This window comes from Ursus arctos, unplaced genomic scaffold (genome assembly GCF_023065955.2).
Source record: "Ursus arctos isolate Adak ecotype North America unplaced genomic scaffold, UrsArc2.0 scaffold_19, whole genome shotgun sequence".
NCBI classification, from domain to species: domain Eukaryota; kingdom Metazoa; phylum Chordata; class Mammalia; order Carnivora; family Ursidae; genus Ursus; species Ursus arctos.
In genome coordinates, this window is record NW_026622863.1 from 14616367 (window position 1) to 14637304 (window position 20938).

Below are 20938 nucleotides of genomic sequence, written 5' to 3' on the forward strand. Positions count from 1 at the left end.
ATTTCCATGGGCCACTAACCTTCTGGATAAGTTTTCCTGTCTCGTGAATTATAGATGAAATCAGAGGCCCAGTCTGGACGAGAACCCAAGACTCGGTTAGGCAGCCTGGTACCGTCCACCATGATAAGCAGACATGCTAGGACCCACACTGGTTTCCATCTGTCTTGATGAAGGCCACGTGGACCATGCACGGGGCAGAGGTCCCCAGGCTGTCCTGGTAAGTGCTTAACAACAAGTTCACTGGTCTGGGGGGGGGGGGGGCGGAGCCCTGGTCTATAACATTTGCCTATTTTATTTTATTTTATTTTATTTTATTTTATTTCATTTTTAAGTAGGCTCTATGTCTACTGTGGAGCCCAATGTGGGGCTTGAACTCACAACCCTGAGATCAAGACCCGAGCTGAGAGCAAGAGCCAGACCCCCAACCAACTGAGCCACCCCGGCACCCCAACATTTACCAATTTTAAGTTAATGACATGACTACACTGAAGAGAAGCTGGGAAGAAATTCAGAGCAGCTCGCCGTTATATAACATTTCCATTATACAGGTAAAGTAGTCGTAAGAACATACGTGCTAGTAAAACGTAGTCCAATAGTCAAAAAGGGACGAGTTTTAATTACCTTTGCTTTTAACATCATCTATTTATTTATGTTTTTATAATTTAGTGTATAATCATGGCAGTTTGTCAACTGGCTTGCAAACATTTCCGAAATTTTAACAATCAGCTCTTGCGAGTTGGCACAAACTGCCTCCAGCCTGTCACTTGCTAAGGGACCTACCACAGAGGGTCTTCTGGGCCCAGACCTGGACTGTGACAGAAGACTACATTTCCCAGAAGCCTCCTTTCCCAGAACCACCCTCCACTTGGAAAGCTGTTACCATGGAGATGGGCTAACAGATGACACTGGCTGTCCTCAGAGGGGTGAGAAGGGAGCAGAGGAGCTGAGGTAGCTGGTGGCAGGGTAAGAAGTAGGGTGGAGGTGGGAAGGGGGCTTTTTCTGCTTGAGGGTTTCCAGCCCTGATCTTTCTGGGGATGGAGTGGGGGGGGGCGTGGGGGGTTTGCTACCAAGGAGGGGAGCAGAAAAGGGCCTGTGGGGTGAGGAGGGCCTCTGGGCAGGGCTGCCCTCCCCAAACTGGCCTGTAGCGGACAGGGCAGCCTGGCGTGGGGAATATGTGTGGCAGGTTCTGGCCTGTCTCAGTGCCTGTCACAGCTCTAACCCCCTGCTGCCTACAGACACCTTGGCCTTCTCTCCACTTCCTTCTTTACTTACCTCTCCACCCCCACCCATTCCTTATGTCAGTAGGCCCTGAAGTGTGTGGTTTTCAGAGCCAGAAATATACGGGCTCAAACCCCAGATCTGCTACTAACTAGCTCTGTGACCTTAGGGCTGCACTTAACCTCTCTAGGTCTCCATTTGCTCCTCTGCAAAGTGGGTACCAAAGCAGTGAGTGCCTCTTAGAGTCTGTAATGGAAAAACTCAGTTCGATGTCCTGTCTCCTTTACTTCTCACACGGGACAATTCAGCCCTGACACTTCTGGTCACCAAATGTGTGGGGGGTTCTCCCTACACCGAGCCATGCTCTGCGCGCTCCATCCTGTGGACCCACGTGGGCTTGGCCTGACAGGCTGTGTCACCCCCGCACACCTGCCGCTCGTCCAGGGGCCTGGTGGCGGCTTGCCCTCGCCTTCTCGGTGCCTGGGCTCCAAGTCTGGTGATGTTACCTTTCTTTCCTTCCTTTTCTCTCTAATCCCCACCACATTCGCATCACTTGCCACAAAGAGAAGATACTGTTGAAAGTAAAATAAATAAAGCAGCATTGGTAAGTTTGGGCCACCTGCTCCGGCCCTGACCACAATTTTCAACCTGCAGCCTGCTCTGTCTTTGTCTTAGAGGGAGATCTGCAAAGGTTAGAAAGGTGTTACAGACGTGCTGGCACCAAGCAAGCCTTTCTCCTTGATGGAAGGGAAGTTTAAGAGGGGCTCGCTTCCCCCCTCTAAATCACCTCCCAGAGACACAGGTGGTCTTGGTGGCAGGAGTGGGCCATTCTGAGTGCATCTATCCCTCCCACGGGGACTATCTCTAGACAGCCAGAGACGTGCCAGGATGGAAGTCCTGAAGGAGAAAGTGGAGGAGGAGGAGGAGGCCGAGCGGGAAGAGGCAGCTGAGAGGGGCAAGAAGATGATGAGGCCTGTGGAGATGCGGAGGGAGGAACCGCCCATGACGCAGGAGATGCTCAGAGACCTGGAGAAGAAGCTGTCAGAGATTGAGATCGTCATCCCGGAGCAGCCCTCGTGCGTGTCGGGGTGGGGGCTCTGGGCCTGGCAGCCCTGGCGAGGGTCAGACCAGGGCCGGGCAAAAGAAGAGCCAGACGGGGTAGGGGCTCTAGGGTTGGGAGGCAGGACCAGATGTAGAGGGAAGCAGATACAAGTGAGGGCTCTGCTTTCCACCTGCCTGGTCCTAGTCCCCTCTCTGCCCCTCATGAGCTGTGTGACCCTGGGCAAGTCACTCAGCCTCTCTGGGCCTCCGTTTCCTTCTCTATTTAAAATTGCGCATGATAATGATATCCCTTCTGGGCAGTTGTGAGGATGACACGAGGAAGGGATAGAGCCAACTATGGTGGGCAGATGGCCGGCTCCCTGTGGGCCAGGCCTAGCTTCACATGGTCTAATGCCTCCCCTCTTGTGGGCACAGGATCATTACCAAGGACACTATCGACATCTCCAAGCTCCCCCTCTCCTACCAAAGCAACACGCTCAAGGAGGAACACTTGCTGGAGGTAGCAGACAACTTCGCCCGTCAGTACAGCCACCTGTGCCCGGACCGCGTGCCCCTCTTCCTGCACCCGCTGAATGAGTGCGGAGTGCCGGTAAGGCCGGGTTTTGGAGGGAAGGGCAGAGGCTGGAGAGCGGAGGGCGGAGGGAGGTGAGCCAAAGCTCCCGGGTCAGAGCTTATATCTGGGGACAGTATAAACTCGAATGCCAGCGGGCCCCAGCAGCCTCGATGTGAATCACCCCAGGGGGCTTGTGCTGGCCAGGAGACCCCACACCCAACTAAAGGGCCGCTGGACCACTGGTGCGGTCTCCAACCCCAGACACCAGCTCTGTCCCAGGAAGGGCAGAGAAATAAGATGAAATGGACCAGGACCTCCTGGCCTCCTTCCTTCCAGCCCTGTGACCCAGGCATGTCCTGAGTCTTTCCCGGCCTCATTTCTCCGTCAGTAGATGGAATGGCAGAGGATGAACACAAAGGTTGCAAAACAGCAGCCCATGGAATGACAGGGTCTCACTGACTGTTTTATTTGGTCCACGTGGTGATTTTTAACATTTGTATGAGTCGCCAGCATGTGGAACTCAGTGATTCCCATACAGATCCCTGCTCCCTGCTTCTCTTGAGCTGGTAATCCTGGGCATGCATTTCCCCTGCTGAGTCATGGGATAGCCTGTGCTGGCAGGCCCTCCTCACATCTACAGGAAGACCCCAGAGGTGCCGTTTGGGACCCCAATCACGGGCCCCGGGGGGACAGCAGCCCCTCGAGGGCCCTGGCAGCACTAGTTCCCCCACACTGGCTGGTGGTCGAGAGCCAGACAGACCAGCGCTGCTACTGCCTGTCAACCTGAGCACGTCAGCTCGCCTCCCAGAGCCTCAGTTTCCCCACCTGCCAGTGGTCTGGCAGCTCTCAGTGGGGCACAAGCGTATTCTACATCTGAGCTGGAAGGGCGTTGAGGGACCCCTTTCTCCAACTTCTGAGGCACTGAGGGGAGCCTCAGAGGAAGCGTAGAGAGCCTTCCCCACTCCCTCCCCACCCAGGGTTCCAGCTTCCGGGGAGCGCAGGCCTCCCCCAGGTCAAATGCGCTCTCTGGGGCCTGTGGTCTCTCCCCTTGCAGAAGTTCGTCAGCACAACCATCCGGCCCACGCTGATGCCCTACCCCGAGCTCTACAACTGGGACAGCTGTGCCCAGTTTGTCTCAGACTTCCTCTCCATGGTGCCCCTGCCTGACCCCCTCCAGCCGGTAAGTGCCACCCCACGCTGCACTCTTAGGCCCTTGAGGCTTAGGATGGGAAGCCAGGGAGAAGGAGACTCAGTGAGGTCAGGCCACGGCCCATAGTCTATCTGGTCTGAGTCCCTCAGAGCTCACCCCCACCCCGGGGTGGGGTGGGGAAATGGGCCCAGAGAGGGATGGCCATTTGCCTGAGGTCACACAGCAAGCCTGGTCTCCTGGCTCCTACCTCTGCACCTCCTTCTGCCTTCAGAGTCTTCCTTTCAAGACTTCAGGAGATGGGGAAAAGAGAGAGGGGGAGGGCCCTGCTGCCCGTGACCCCCAGCCCCATCTTTGGACTTCTGTCCAGCTCAGTCTGTTTCCCAACTGAGAATGGAGGGAGCGAGGCAGAAAGGGCTAGGTACACAGTGGAGAACCGAGAAAGGGAAGAGAAGGAAAGATCAGAAGAAAAGGTGAGGAGAACTTTGGGATAAAAGCCATTAAATGACCGATCAGAGAGCATTAGACCAGAAGCTTCCATCATCCAGAGGGTCTTTCCCATCAGGAAGTCCACAGCCACTTAAAATTACAGGCAAATGTGGATTGCACTTTCTACACACCGGTCCGGCCGTGGCTTCCATCCCATTCTCAGCAGGCTCCCCAACCTGACAGCAGGGAAGCCCGAGTGGAGGTGGGGGGATCCAGCCTGCTCACTGGCCCAGCTGCTGGCCGTATGGAGGACAGGTCGGGAGGGTGGGTGGAGGGCTGAGGGGCCGGCTGTGCTGACCAGTCCTCTGCGGCCAGCCCTCGCACCTGTACTCCTCGACCACGGTGCTCAAGCACCAGAAGGGGAACTGCTTCGACTTCAGCACGCTGCTCTGCTCCATGCTCATCGGCGCCGGCTACGATGCCTACTGCGTCAACGGCTACGGCTCGCAGGACCTGTGTCACATGGACCTGACGCGGGACGTGTGCCCGCTCACCATGAAGCACAAGGAGGTACGAGGGGTTCGTGCCGCCCTGGGCGTCACGCAAGATGCGCTCTCCCTAACGCAGTGCGCCTCCACGGCTCCCGGCCCCTCCCCGGCCCCTCCCGGCCCTACCCCGGCCATGCACCAGGCAGCTGCCCACCGCCCCGCAGTCCATTTCAGCCGCGGTCGGTCTGTCCCTGGCACCTAGAACACACAGCCCAGTTCTCCAAACCGCTGTCCCCTCTTCCCTTGTCAAAACTCACTTTCAGCTACTGTTCCCCACGGGGTCAACTCTGTGACTGCTGCACGGTTTCTGTCTTACTCTCAGTCTCCCCCAGGTTTACCGGTCACGCGTGATTAAATTCACCCAGCCGCTTGCATGTAATGTAAAACCAGATAAAGCACAGAAGTTTTTGTTTGCTCTTTTTTCCCTCCACCCCCTCAATTCAAAAGGCCCCCCTTTTAAAATAGATTTTATTTATTTATTTATTTGAGAGAGAGAGTGGGGGGAGGGGCAGAGGGAGAGAGAGAATCCCAAACGGACTCCCCACTGAGCACAGAGCCTGATGTGAGGCTTGATCAGGACCCTGAGATCATGACCTGGGCCAAAAACAAGATTCGGAGGCTTAACCCCCCCAGGCGCCCCCTCAAAAGGCCCCTTTTTATTTATTTATTTATTTTTTTGTCTTTATTTTTTTATAATAATTTTTTATTATATTATGTTAGTCACCATACAGTACATCCCTAGTTTTTGATGTAAAGTTCCATGATTCATTACTTGTGTATAAGGGCCCCTTTTTAAATTTAAATTTAAAATTATCGCCAACCCTCCAGCAGGTGGTGGTCCTGGTTTTCTCTCTGCTGACAGCCCCCAAATGGCCAGAGGCTGCTGTGGACACAGGAAACACTTTTTTAAAAAAAGATTTCATTTATTCATTTGAGAGAGAGAAAAAGAGCTCATAAGCAGGGGGAGAGGCAGAGGGAGAGAGAGAAGCAGACTCCCCACTGAGCTGGGGCTCGATCCCAGGACCTGGAGATCATGACCTGAGCCGAAGGCAGATGCTTAACCATCTGAGCCACCAGGCGCCCCAAGAAACACTCGTAAATGAATTTAATTTTAGGAATCAAAAAGCATCTTTTTGCATTTGAGAAACAGCTACAATACAGACAAAATGCTGTTCGTGGACTGGACTGACTCCAGGACTCTGATCAGAGCCAAGTCCCTGGGCGTGTCTGCTGCTTACAGCCGGTGACCCAGGGGCCTAGGGCGTCAGCAGGATGCGGGTGCAACTGCGTCACACCGGGGCGGGCACCCGGGGGGGCCCTGGCGCAGGTGCTCTGGTGGAGGGAGGCACCAGGTGGGAGTCTTGCTCCCTCAGGTCTGCCTCCCCTGGGAAGACGGAACAAAAGCCTCTTACTTTTGGCTGCACAGTCCTGTGAGCTCACATAGGGACCTCTTGCCTCTGCCAAAATGCTAATAATTAAAATGATATAATCTCCACTAGATGCCGAGAGCTTTCGGGTTTATAAACCACTGTCATGTCCATTGACTTGGTTTCTCCTCCCAATAGCATTGCGTGGTGGTATTATCACGCCTATTTTACAGACGAGTAAGTAGAGATGAACAGAGAGTTGGGACCATGTGGCCAAAGCCGCCCGGCTGGTCAGTGGAGACCCAGGGTCCTCGGCCCCACCGGGCTGACTCTAAGCTTTGGCGATTCACCATTTCCCCTCCCGCTGTCACAGGCCCCCGTGACATCTGCAGCCTCTGAGGTGTTCTACCCCGGACACTTTTCTTGCCACCTAACACACATTCGTACGACATGCACGCACGCACGCACGGGGGCTTCCTTCTCCTTCCTAGCCCAGCAGACTCTAAGTCAGCATGTGAACCCTGCGGTGACAGAATCTGCAAAATCCACCCCCCCGACATTTCGCCCGCTTTCTATGTCAGATCCAGATCGTAGTCAGGAAGGGCCGTGGGGGCGAAAGGACGGCGAGAAAATCGCACCCCCTGATCTCTGCGGGGCCTGGCACCTCACATGGCCATTTTCCTGCCTTTGCTTCTCAGAACAAGCCTGGGGAGAAGGTTCTTACTGTTCCCGTCGTCCCACTCTACAGAAGGGCCTGAAGTTAGGGATGGGGGAGCTGAGGCACCTGCATTTGGGGCCAGAAAGCCTGTCGGGGACTGGGGAGGTGGTGGTTCCAGAGCGGCTGTGACCTCCCGGTCCGAGGGGCGGATGATGCAGGGCGGCTGATCCTTCTTCTCTCCTCGGGGGACAGGTGGTCCAGGAGGAAGAAAAGGTACCACCTAAGAAGTACACCATTAAACCACCCAGAGACCTGAACAGCAGGTTCGAGCAGGAGCAGGAGATGAAGAAGCAGGAGGAGCTCCAAGGGGAAGAGGAGAGGCGGCGGAAGGAGGAGGAACAACGCCTCCTGGTGGGTCCGCATCCCTAGCCCCTGTGCTCCGCCCTCCAGGAGAGGCTGCTAGCGACTGAGAGCTGACACAGGTCGGGGAGGGGATGTGTTCATGGGCCCCAGGTCCAAATCCGCTCCTCCGTGCCCTGCCATCCCCCACCTCTGCCCAGCGACGTAGGAATCGCTCACTGGTGGTCAGCCAGCTTCTGCGATGGATTTCTAATATCAGAGAGCTCTGCTGCCTGAGGCCACCCATTCATTCTATGCTGCGCTCTGATACTCTCCTGGTTCCAGACTCTTTCCCTAAAGACCTACCTGCAAACACTCCCCATCCATCCTCCTTGCTCTTCATCCTCCCATCCATCCTCCCATCCATCCTCCCAGCTCTCCTTTCATCCATCCATACTCTCATCTCTCCCCTACTCCCACTCTTTTCCTCCCTCCCTCCCCTTCTTTTCCTTCCATGTAGTATTTGCTGAGGGTCTCCTCTCGTCCAGGCTCTGTGGATGCAGTAATGAACATGACACAGTCACCCTTCCTCCAGAGGGAAGCAGACAAGGAAGCCACACAGTGCCCCTACCTTCCTTTGGATGAAATCTCACCCAGAATCGCAATGCAGAAAGCCAGTAAATGCCAGACACCCTAGGGCTCCAAAGGGCCCAGTTTGTAAACTACAGATAAACTCAGACTCTCCTATTGGATCTGTAAGAAACAGGCTCAGAAGTGGGGTGATGTCCTCAAGGTTATGCAGCCAGCCAAAGCTGCACTCTGGACCAGAACTCAGCTCTCCCGCTGGTTCCCCAGCCCTGGGGAGATGTTTGGGCCCCTGACACCCCCTTTTCTACCCATCGGCCCATGCTCACCCACCTTTCCTGTACAGGAGGTAGAGAAAGCAAAGACTGACCCCCTGCATGGCCTACGGGTGCACTCCTGGGTCTTGGTGCTGTCAGGGAAGCGTGAGGTGCCTGAGAGCTTTTACATTGACCCGTTCACGGCGCGCAGCTACAGCACCCAGGATGACCACTTCCTGGGCATCGAGAGCCTCTGGAACCATAAGAACTATTGGGTCAACATGCAGGACTGTTGGAACGGCTGCAAGGTACTGGGCCCGGGCCGGGGCAGGCGTGACAGGCAGTTCTGGGGTGGGGGTGGGGTGGGGGTGACCTGTGCGGCGAGCTGGCTGCCACAGTGTTCCAGACTTTCCCCAGAGCTGAGTGCCCATAGCCCACTCCTTTGTCCATACATAACCTTTCTAATATGGTTAGTGTCTCTCTTTTGATGTGTGTATCCTTATAAAATGTGGATTGTTAGTTTGTATGAATGATTTTTTAAAAAACAATGTATTGAAGTGCAACATATGTTCAGAAAAGGGCACTCATCCTAAGCGTACAGTTCAGCGAGTTCCCACAAATCTATATAAGCATATGCACATACGTACACGTGTGTGTTTGTGGGTACATATGTATAAAGCTCGGTGCCACTTAACATAAGTTAGAAACACAGGCACACATTTAGGGGAGGGTCATAACGACACAAGAGGGCTCTCTGGAGTGTGGGCAATGTGTTATTGCTTGGGCTGGGCGCAGGGAACCAGGCTGTGTCCAGTTTATGGAAATTCATTGAGCCCTACGCCTGAGCTCAGGTAGGCTGGACAAAAAACAGGTGGGAGCCCCACCCCACAGAAGAGAAATTCCCACCAGCTGCCTGTGCCACTCCTCGTGGGCCTGCCTCGTTCCCTTCTCCCCGGTACGGGTGAAAGCCGTGAGGCGGCCCTTGCTCAGACCCACCGTTTCCCTGTCCCGTAAAAGCCTGCCAGCTTGCACCTGCTCCGAGCACGCCTTAGGACGCCCCGCCGACAGTGCAGGATAACCTCCACATCCAGGCCTGTCCCAGGCCGGAGAGTTGCCCAGTGTCACGGAGAGCAACAGCGGGATTTCTTCATGGGGAGTCTGGACGATGGGGAGGGCCTTGGTTTCCCTGCTGAAAGGAGGAGGATGGGCGTGGACTCTCAGAGGCTGCCGGGAGCCGACATGCGACCCCTCTGAGACCCTGGCCCCGGTCCCTCCTCTGCTGTGGCTGCAGCTGCTCCCCACCATCCTGTGGAACAGGAGGGGGCATGCCGGCTGCGGGGTGCGCTCAGCTGATCCTTCCCCCATCAGGACTTGGTCTTTGACCTGGGAGACCCCGTGCGGTGGGAGTACCTGCTCTTGGGGACTGATAAGGCTCCCCTGTCTGTGGCCGAGGAAGAGGACGACACGATGAATGATGATGATAATGATGATGTGGAGAACCTGGTGGGTCTCAGAGGCGTGGGCCTGGGCGGAGGGATGGGGCTTCCTACCCTGTCTTGCTTTAGGCCAACGTGGCCAATGTCCCCACCACAAGTATGTGTTTTTTGGAGGGGGGGGATGGGCCAGAGAGACCGAGTGTAGATTCCCCAAAGCAGAGGGGCCTGGACCATGCTCTCATTTTATAAATGGGCAAACTAAGACCCAGATGGGTCCACTGACCTGCCCAGGACCCCCCAGTGCGGTAGGGAAAGGCTGGGACTTTCAACTGGGTCTCCTGGCTCACATACAGTCCACCCTGATCGGTGGTTGCCCTGTTTCTGTAAAGAGCATGTCCCCAGCAATAGGGGTGATAAGACCTTGACCACAAGCCCTGGGCTCACTTCCAGGCCTTCCTGCATAGCCCCCATGATCGCCCTCACGTGCTTCCAGGCCTTTCTTGTCCGTCCTATCAGCCTTTCATTGGCCTGGGGCCTTCCCCCGCAGCATCAGCATCCTTCTCCCACCTCCTAGTCGGGGGCCCTTCTAGGCAGGTCTCCATGAGGACCTGTGCCTGGGGGTCAGGGGCCCAGAGACCTTAGCTCTTGGCTGTGACATCTTGGGCAAATTTCCCAACCATGGAGAGCTTCAGTGTCATCATCTGTGGGTAAAATGGGGGTGTGGGGGTCAGTTATACCCGCAGTAACAGGACTAGGGGTATTAGGTGGCGGGAGTTTCCATAACAGAGCATCGCACACTGAGGGACTAAACAGCAACTGATTTTCTCATAGTTCTGGAGCCTGGAGGTCCAAGATCGAGGTGTCAGCATGTTGGCTTCTTCTGAGGCCCCTCTCCTTGGCTTGTAGATGGCTGTCCTCTCTCTGCGTCTTCACATGGTCTTTCTGTGTCAAGGACACCAGTCACACTGGATTATGGCCCACCCTAATGACCTCATTTTAACTTAACTACCTCTTGAAAGATCCTATCTCCAAATATAGTCACCTTCTGAGGTGCTGGGGGTCAGGACATGATTAGGGGGACACAACTCAACCCATCACAGTAACACTCCCATGGCCCTAAGTGCCAGTAGGCACTTAACCTGAATTAGCAGGTGCTTAACCTGAATTAACTTGTCCAAATCTTTACAACCCCCTGGTGAGGTGGGTGGTAGCGTTATCGTTTATGATTATCATCATCCCGTTTTCAGATGGGAAGAGTTACACGCAGGGGGGTTAAGTAACCTAACGGCCAGTGAGTGGCCAAGCTGGGGCTTGAGACTGAGATCTGACAGTCTGGCTCCTAAGTCTGGGTTCTGAACAGTGACTCTGTTCTATATCCTTCGGACAGCTTGGGAATAAAATGAGACCATTGCTATGAGGAGCTTGATACAGGGTCCTCATCTCTGGAGACCAGAGAGCCTCCCTGGCAGTAAATCTTGGGGCACAGGCGCCCCCTGCTGGCCTCCAGCTGTGAGCAATGTTTGTGGAACAGTTTTCAATTGGGAAACCGTCTTCGAGTTTCTGGGGTTACCTAGCTGGAGGACCGTTTGTGTAAACCAGGCCTTATTCTACAGATGGGGAAACTAAGGCTCAAAAAGGAAAACAAAAACAAAAACAGCAGCTAGGCAGTATCTCAAGTGGTTTATATACGTTCTATCAGTTAATCCTCCCCTGGGGTCTGGTTAACAGTGAGGAAACAGGCTCAGAGCGGCCAGGACCCCTAGCTGGTGTGGGCTGGGTCCCAGAGGCTGGGGCTTGGGTCCACCTGACTCCAGAAGCCCCTCGCTTAAGGAAGGACCTGTGGCTGTGCCTGGTGCCCACGCTGGCTGACCAAAGTTTGGGCACGCAGGGCAGGGGATTGCTGTCCTAGTTGGGTGGGTGAAGGGAGGGCTCCTGAGCCACCTCCTCTTCCCCTCTACCAGGTCAGAACTGCTTGTGACCTCTGGCTCCCCTGGGGGAGCTGAAAGCCACTGTGGCTTGGCCCGGGTTGTGGGGGTGGGGGGCAAGACAGAGGCTCTGCCTCTAGCTTCTGCTTCAAGGCCCAGCCCTGACCAGAGCCTGCCCCCCACCCCCCCACTTCTCCCAACAGGGCAAGGAGGATGAGGATAAGAGTTTCGACATGCCTTCCTCCTGGGTGGAGCAGATCGAGATCTCCCCGGAAGGTAGAGGAGCGTTTGTGTTCACCCACTTCCCCAGGGCCAGTTCAGGGGGAGCCAGCAGAAGCTGCCCCAGCCCCTCATTTCCACCCCTCCTGCCTTCTGTTGCACCCTGGTCGGAGCAGTGACTCTGTTCCACCTCCTTCCTGCCTCATGTACTCAGCTGTGTGGCCTAGGGCCCGACACCAGTCTGGCGTGCAGGAGGGGCCTTGGTTAACCTGTGCTGGGTGATGGAGTGTGCGTAACAAAGGACGGAGGACCAGGACACAGTCGTTTCCCTCCCTCAGCCACCCCGCCAGGAGGAGGCCAGGCAGCATAGTACCCAGACGGCACAGGGGAGTGGAGGTGTCAGGACCAGGGAGGAGCGGGCAGAGAAAGCAGCAGGGCAGGGACGCTGGAGTTCCACACCAACCTCTACTGGCTGTTGAGGGTGCTGTCTGGGAGTGCCCAGGCCCGCAGGGAGGGCAAAGGCTATTCCAACAGAATGGGAAGGGCTGGAGAGGGCATTATGGGAACCAGGGGAGGAGCACCCAGTCCAGCCCCCTGGCTCGGGGCTGGGAGTAGGTGGACAGGAAGGGCTTCCAGGAGGAGGAGGAGGAGTCCTCTGAGCTAAGTTTTGAGGGATCCGAAGTCAGCCCAGTAAGGGCAGGAGGGGATGGTGTTTCCGGCAGGCAGAGAGAGCTGCGCGGACAGAGGCCTGGCCGTGAGTGAGTGGCCCGGTTGGCCCGGCTCCTGTGGTCAGGCTCAAACCTGAGAACTGCTGCGGGGCGGGAGCTACCCGCTCACTACTTCCCTCTGCCGCCCTGGAGCGGGCTTGGAGCCTGGAGTTTAGCTCAGTGACCGGAGGAGTGGCTGGGTGGGGTTGGCCCTCCCACCACCCCCCCCCCCATCTGGGGAGGAGGGACCCCAGCCCACTCTGCATCTGCAGCGTTCGAGACCCGCTGCCCAAATGGGAAGAAGGTGATCCAGTACAAGAGGGCGAAGCTGGAGAAGTGGGCCCCGTATCTCAACAGCAACGGCCTCGTGTGCCGCCTCACCACCTACGAGGACTTGGAGTGTAAGGCGGGCAGCCCCGGCTGCGGGGGCAGGAGAGCTGGGTTCCCCAGCACTCTGTGTGACCTTGGGCACGTCACTGCCAGTCTCTTGGTGTGAGTGTGGGCCCCGCTGGCCTCTGTGTGCCGGGAAGGGGGGGGGACGGAGACTGGGGGAGTCTGCCTGGCTGCAGCAAGCACCGATGGGGCCCCGCAGGTACCATGACTTTGGAGATAAAGGAGTGGTTCCAGAACCGGGAGGACACGCTACAGCTGAGACACATCAACAAGAGCACAGGCCTGAATATTGACTACTTCAAGCCGGGCCATCCCCAGGCTCTGCGTGGTGAGCGGACCCCACTGCCAGGCCGGCTGGACCCCAGGGTGTGGCAAGCAACAGAACCCGTCCCTGCCTCCCTAAGCAAATCAGATGTGTGGAAGGTGAGGGGAAGTGCAGAAGATCCAGGGAAATGTGACAAATGTCCCTCCAGGAAAGTAAAAAACCAGGGCCACCTGCCTATTCTGTGGTTAGGGCTGGGCACACAGTGGGGGCCACATTTCCAAGGGGTCAGAATGCTGAGCAACAAAACCAACAACTGTCCCCACAAGGGCAATGCAGACGGCGGGATTGTGGCCATGAGCCCAAGAGGCTGGGAAGTGAGGGAAGGACATGCCTTTAGAATCAACAGCCTTAACCAAGGATGCACAAAAGAAAAACATAGTGTCAATATATACCTAAAAAAATGATCCATCTCGGTGGTTGAAATAAAAGGAAAGGAAGGAAGGAAGGAAGGAAGGAAGGAAGGAAGGAAGGAAGGAAGGAAATCAATAAGGGGCTGTCTCACAAGCCTCATGTTGCAAAGATGACAAAAATGGTCCCACCAGGCATGAGCAAAGCAGTAGACAGTTGCTTCCTGTCACTGCTGGTAGGACAGCAAATTGGTGCAACTTTTCTGGAAAGCAGTTGGGCAAAATAATAATAGCTTTAAAATATGTATGCTTTGGGGCTCCTGGGTGGCTCAGGTCATGATCCCAGAGTCGCGGGATCAAGCCCCACATCAGGTTCCCTGCTCAGCGGAGAGTCTGCTTCTCCCTCTGCCCCTCACCCTGCTTGTGCTCTCCCTCTCTCTCTCTCTCTCAAATAAATAAATAAAATCTTTAAAAAAATATGTACACTTTTTGACCAGCAGTGCTACTGCTGAGAATTCGTCCTGAGCAAATACTGGGCACGAATTCCAAAAATGCATACTGCAGATGTTCACCACAGTGTTGTTTATAATACCAGAAATAACCTAAACACCAGGAGTGGGGCATTGGTTACATAACTCATGCTCACCCATGAGCATTCACGGACATGCCTTTTCCCTGGGGCCTGGGGTCGGGCTCTGCAGCCAGGGGCCAGTGCGCCTGGTCTCACCCCGCTGACGCCCGGGACCCCGCCTCCCACCGCAGTGCACGCGTACAAGTCCATGCAACCTGAGATGGACCGCGTCATGGAGTTTTACGAAACAGCCCGTGTGGACGGCCTGATAAAGCGGGAGGAGACGCCCAAGACAATGACGGAGTACTACCGGGGACGGTCTGACTTCCTCTCCTACCGCCACGTGGATTTCGGGGACAGGGTCAAGAAGTTGGCTCTGAACAGCGCGGAGTCAAACCCCCGGCCGATGGTGGTGAGCTCTCATTGGGCCTGGGGACAGGGGTCCCGCTCTCTCCAACAGGCTAAGGTCACCCTGGGATGGGGACAGCTCCAACTTCGGAGCCGCATCTTTCCCAAGGGCCCTGTCCTGTTTTACAATCCCCAGGCTGCCTGATGCCAGGCCGTGCCCTCTGCCACTGGGCCAAGAATGTGTCGATTTCCTTACTATTCTAATAAGTGCGCGCTTAGAATGGTGTCTCTCAGATATTACCATGTGTTACTAGGTTTGGTTTGGGGAGCCTTTTCTAACTTACTTGAAATGTGTGTGTGTGTGTGCATGTGTGTGTGTGTGTGTGTGTGTCTGTGTGGAGGTAGAATCCCTGTATCACTCACTTAACGTTAAATTGTGCACTTTTTCCTCCACGTCATTACAAATGACTTGACAACTGTGTTTAATGGCTCCTGTATACCAAAGGAGCTCTTCCTAGCAGTAAGAGATGTTTAGTGATAAAGCAGGGTGCCTGGAGAGGTGGTGAGCTCCCCGTCTCTGGAGGTGAGCAGACAGATTCTCGTGGAGAGAGCTGGAGAAGAAAGGCAGCACCATACCGGGCGAGGTGGCCTGGCACCGAGAACCCCTGGGGCCACGGGAGCCACTGTCTGGCTAGGAAGGGCTGCTCCACACCAACTCCCCCAAAGACCCCAGAGCCCAGCGTCCCCGAGTGTCCTTTACTTCCGCCCTCAGGGGCACGCACAGAAATCCCCTTTCCCACCCCCCCTCCTGTGATGTGCCGGCCTCTCAGAAAATCACAGAGCGGTTCTCCCGCAACCCCGAGAAGCCTGCGGATGAGGACGTGGCGGAGCGCGTGTTCCTGATCCCGGAGGAGCGCACCCAGCTGCGCTACCACTGCCGGGACGACCACATCACGGCCTCCAGGCGCGAGTTCCTGCGGCGCACGGAGGTGGACAGCAAGGGCAACAAGATCATCATGACACCCGACATGTGTATCAATTTCGAGGTGGGCCCGGAGGGCGTGGCTGGCGGGGGGCGGGGAGGGTCCCCGCAGCTTGGGAACGCACTGGGAGGGTCACTCATGGTTCCCAGCCCGGAAGTTCGTCTCCGCTCCTGGGAAAATCAAGAGCTCCCATCTGGGGACCCTCGGCTTTGCAGCTCCTCTGAAAATCTTCCCCTTTCCCACCAAGAAAGACCACCCAGCAGGCCAAGACTACTCGTTATTGTCCTTTTCCCCCAGTCCGGGACAGAGCCGACCCCAGATCCCGGGGAACCCACACTGGAGTAGGAGAGGGTCCTACCACCTCTGCGGGGCTGGCTTTCCTCGTTTAAACCCTCACTCTCCTGGCGCATTCCTTAGTCCCTCTGGCCCCCAGTTCGTCTTCTTTTATTATCTGTGTTTTATAGATGAAGAAACTGAGGCCCAGAGAGGTTAAGCTAGTTGCATGTTGTCACACAGCTAGAAAATGGCAGGGGAAGATTTGAACCAAGCAGGCTGGCTCCAGAGTCTGCCACTGCTGCCTCTCCTTGTCACTGTGCTTGTTGCCGTCCCAGGTGGAGCCCGTGGAGCACACCAAGAAGCTTCTCTACCAGTACGAGGCCATGATGAAGCTGAAGAACGAGGAGAAGTTGTCCAGACATCAGGCCTGGGAGTCGGAGCTGGAGGTGGTCCCATGGGAGCATGGGCAGGTGGGAGGCGGCCAGGGTGGAGGGTGTCTTAACCATGCCCTCCCCCACTTCCCAATTCAGGTGCTGGAGATCCTGAAGCTTCGAGAGGAGGAGGAGGGGGCTCACACCCTGACCATCTCCATCTATGACACCAAGCGCAACGAGAAGAGCAAAGAGTATCGGGAGGCCATGGTGAGTCTTGCTCCCTGGCCCCGACCCTGGCTTTTCCTGGACGCCCCCCTCCCCCAGGCCTCCAGGGTGGTGAGGATGATTAAGGGCTGTGCCAGGAAGCCCATTATAGGGGAAGACGTTACTGACGTCATCATGGTTAGCCTTGCTGCTGAGCTGGCCATTTCTATGATGAACACCAAAGAGCACGCAGGATCCAGACCAGGTCTCCCTACCTCCAGGGGTTATGGCCAAGCCAAGGCCTCTACTGCATGGGGACAGAAGGAAAGTCCTGTACCCACCTCCACCTAGGGTTCCCCTCAAGGTCAGGACCTGGGCCCGTACCCCAGCGAGCGGACTCTGGCCACAGCCTGAGTTCTCGCGCACCTGCTGCATAGGACACCCGGGCTACACCCTCAGACTGCAAGGCCCAGCTGGGGTTTTCAAGGCCAGCTTCTAAATCCCCTACACCCACCAAGTGGAGATTTCTAAAAATAGCTTGGGGTTGGCGAGGCAGGACAGGGCATTAGATCACTGGTTCTCAGACTCCCGGGGATGGCTGCTGACCCCCATATCTCCAACCTCACTGGCCCCCATATGCCAACACAGGCCATAAGACCCGGGGTGAAAAAGGGAGGGCGTTACTAGCAGCTTTCGATGTAACATTACTATAATCGCCGTTTATTACAATTTACTGCAAGCATCTGCCGAGCTGGAGTGACGGGCTGAGGCTCAGGCAGAGAGATGTGAGTTCACGTAAGACAGAGTCGAGGGCTGTGAGGGACAGCACAGAGCTCCCCTCTGATGCCTCAGTCCCAGGGGTGCCCGGCTCCGGGACTTTACGGCCTCGTGCTGGGTCCTCACGCGCTGCTCAGAGCTGGTCGGGCAGTCTCTGCGGCCCGGCCCAGCTGAATCCCACCAACACGGCCCGCAGGAGCACGTGATGCACGAGGAGCGCCTGCGGCAGGTGGAGGCCCAGCTGGACTACCTGGCCCCGTTCCTGGCCCCTTTCCCCCCGGGCGAGAAGCTGACACACTGGCAAGCCGTGCAGGTCAGGGACGAGTGCCTCAGCGACTTCAAGCAGAGGCTCATCGACAAGGCCAACCTCATCCAGGCCCGTTTCGAGAAGGTGCAGCTGGGTTCCCCCACCCCCACCCCCGGGGTCCGAGTCCAGAAAATGGACGCAGGGCTGTCTGCTCACCATCTCCAACACTTGGGAGGGCCCGGTGAGGGGATGAGTATCATCGATGCTTAGAGTTTCCCAAAGGCGGAGCTGTCCTTCCTCGTTCTTGCTTGTTGGGCGGAAAGGTGGATGGAGGGGTGGAGGGGATGCGGGGGTGGATGGAAGGGGGTGCGTTACAGTGACTCCTAGTCCTTGTCCCTCTTCTTTCCGCTATATACCGTGCAGTTTGCGTGCATGGTCCCGCCTAATCCCCACGGCAGGCTCTACGCTGTGCACAGGGGCGTGTAATGCTCTTCATGTGCAGACAAGCTCTGGAAACTTGTTCACAAGGCTGTCTCTGTCTTGAGCCCTGCTCCTCCTGGACACACTGTCCCTCTAAATGTCTCCCCACTGGCTCCCACGCGAGACATTTTGTGGCCCCCGCCTCTGCAGCTCTGGCTTCTGGGGGTGGTGGCGGAGGGGCCAGCCCTCCTGAGGCTGTCAGGGGACCAGGGGGATTTCAGCATTTCAGCGGGCAGCCTGGGTAAGTGCCAGCCCTCTTCACACACCCCCTCCCCCGCCCCCTGCTCTAACCTCCCTGTGCCGCCCCGCAGGAGACCCAGGAGCTGCAGAAGCAGCAGCAGTGGTACCAGGAGAACCAGGTGACCTTGACGGCCGAGGACAAGGCCTGGTACCTGAGTTACTACTCTCAGGCCGTGTTCCGCATGCGCATCCTGGAGCAGCGGCTTAACCGGTGAGGGGGTGGGGAGCCGGAGAGAACCCTGGGAGGGGGGGCTGGGGCAGAGCTTCGTGAGCCCTCACCACCTCCTGTTCCTCTGTCTGATTTCAGCCACAGGGAGCTGGCCCCGCTCAAGTACCTGGCCCTGGAGGAAAAGCTCCACAAGGACCCACGCCTGGTGGAGTTCCTCGAAGTCTTCATTTGACACCCGGCATGGGGCCTCGGCCAAAGCTGCCAGAGCAAGAAACCGCCCACGGGCTGGCCCCTGTGCTCCCTACAGCCAGCACAGGACCGTCCCCTGGGGCGCCCGACCTCACTGCCACACCACCTTCCTGCAGCCCCGTCTGCTCCTGCTTCTCAGGACTTTCCTGTAAATAAATACACTTTTCTTTCCTTTATTATGTTCAATTAGCCAACATATAGTACATCATTAGTTTCTGATGTAGCGTTCAACGATTCATCAGTTGCGTATAAACACACTTTTCATTTGCAGCCCATACCTCATGTTCCACAAGTTCTGGCAGAGCCTTTTTCTCCCTCCCTTCCTTACCTATAGCCTGAGACTCCCCCCTCCCCACCCGCCTTGCCCTCTTTCAAGTGCTTCCTCTCCTCCTCTCAGTTGGAATGTTACGTCTTTGCCCACCTCTGCAGAGGGTCCCACAGCCACCTGCAAACAAGTGCTTAGATGTCGACGACGGGGCTAGGGTGGCCCAGCTGACAGAGTGACGGTGGCCGGGCCAAGGTGCATGCTCCGGAACCTGGGCTCCACATTAGACTGCAAAGAACAGCATCCCAGCTCTGTTTCTTACCAGCCACTATGTAGCCATCTGTGAAATGGGATGGCACTGCTGGTGTCTTAGATAAGACTGGTGAAGCAGAGAGGACCGGAAGTGGCACATAGAAAGCACTCAGTGTTGGGGCGCCTGGGTGGCATAGCGGTTAAGCGTCTGCCTTCGGCTCAGGGCGTGATCCCGGCGTTATGGGATCGAGCCCCGCATCAGGCTCCTCCGTTAGGAGCCTGCTTCTTCCTCTCCCACTCCCCCTGCTTGTGTTCCCTCTCTCGCTGGCTGTCTCTATCTGTGTTAAATAAATAAATAAAATCTTTAAAAAAAAAAAAAAAAAAAAAAAAAAGCACTCAGTGTTAGCTTTAAAAAATGGCCAATCAACACATGAAAGTGTCAAATTCATTAGTCACCAGGGTTATGAAATGCCACCACACACCCACTAGTAGGCATAAAATAAGAGTTGGGAGGATGAGAAGCCACTGGAACTCTCAAATAGCTTCCCCAGTGGCAGAGGCAACCTGTACAACCACTTTGGAAAACTGGCCGTATCTAGTAAAACTAAACTTTGGCTCAACGATTCTGCTCCTAGGTTCTGCTCCATCCACCCATCCGTCCACCCTCCCCCATCCATCTGTTCATCCACCCGGTGAACAAGAACGATGAACAACTCAATCAAGATGCACATATACATCCACTAAAAGGCATGTACTAGAATGTTCGTGGCAGCGGTAGTATTAGTACTAAGCTGGAAACCCAGATGCCCATCAAGAGCAGAATGGAGACATAAGTTGTGGTCTTGAGACATTTTTGGTTGTCACAACTGGTATGAGAGTGGGACTAGCATCTAGTGTGCAGAGGCCAGGCGTGCTACTAACCCCCCCGCAAACATCTACGATGCACAGGACAGCTCCCTGCAGCAAAGAATGACCCAGCCCAAAATATCAGTAACAGGTTACGAATCTCTACTTAGGCTCAGGGCACACGAATGAACTATAACCACATGGAACACATCAGATTCCTCATACGCAATATTCAAAGATCCCAGGTACAAAAAAGTACATGCTGCATGATTCCATTTATATAGAAAAAAAAAACCAGGCAAATTAATCCATGGCATCCAAACAGGTGTCGCTCTTGGGGTGTAACGGAGCACCACGGGGGCTTCTGGGATGCTAGGAATGTTCTTCTGGACCTGAGCGTGTTCAGTTTGTGAAAAACTCACATGCCTTTGGGGTCGGTGTATTACACTTCAATACGAAGGGTTTTAAAATGCTGATCCCGAATCTAATCCAGCTTTAACTTCCATTGAACAAAAAATTCAGAAGAAAAGAAACAAGCCCGAACTAAACGACACTAGCAGGAAACAGACAAAATCATAATACTGGGCAATCTACAAGGTAAAAGGCCCAATCAATCTCTTCAAAAGATCAATGTCATTTTTTTAAAAATGGGGGACTAAAACAGAATGAGCTTGGAAGAGCCAAGTGTGGTGAATCTTGTTTGTTTCCTACTTAGAAAGAAAAGCTTTATATAGCCCTTGGGGTTGACTGGGGAAATCTGAACCGGATGTTAGAGAATTGTTTTCTTTGGTGTAGGGATACGATGGTTGTGTAGGACCAGGGCCTGATTTTTAAGAGGTACGTGCTCAGTATTTCATGTCATTTAGGGTAAAATGTCTTGATGTTGACAACTTTCAAATCGCTCAGAGAAAACACCTACATGAGCAAAGAAAATATGGAAAACCTTAGCAAGTGTTGGGTTATCCACCAGGTGGACTGTGCTATTATATATCGTAAAATTCTTTCAAGTTTTCTCTATGGAGCTTTTCATTATAAAAAGTTGAGGGGAAATACAGAGTGGACAGTTTTGATCGGATTTTATTCTACTCATCTAGTCTTCTTTTGATAGCGCCCATATTCGTCTCTCGACCCACGCCCCAAAA

The 20938-nt window shown here is 55.2% G+C and overlaps 1 protein-coding gene across 1 annotated transcript; it reads left to right on the plus strand.

Moving 5' to 3' along the window:
- The first annotated feature begins 2093 nt into the window (after positions 1-2093).
- DRC7 (dynein regulatory complex subunit 7) lies at positions 2094-19342 on the plus strand. Its single transcript, XM_026494855.4, has 17 exons — positions 2094-2294; positions 2695-2869; positions 3888-4013; positions 4785-4979; positions 7235-7393; positions 8253-8471; positions 9532-9666; positions 11728-11800; positions 12723-12851; positions 13043-13171; positions 14278-14498; positions 15265-15480; positions 16029-16139; positions 16224-16334; positions 17245-17439; positions 18087-18226; positions 18323-19342. Exons 1-17 carry the CDS (start codon positions 2107-2109, stop codon positions 18414-18416), a joined length of 2616 nt encoding a protein of 871 aa, XP_026350640.3. The 5' UTR covers positions 2094-2106; the 3' UTR covers positions 18417-19342.
- Positions 19343-20938: the final 1596 nt, after the last annotated feature.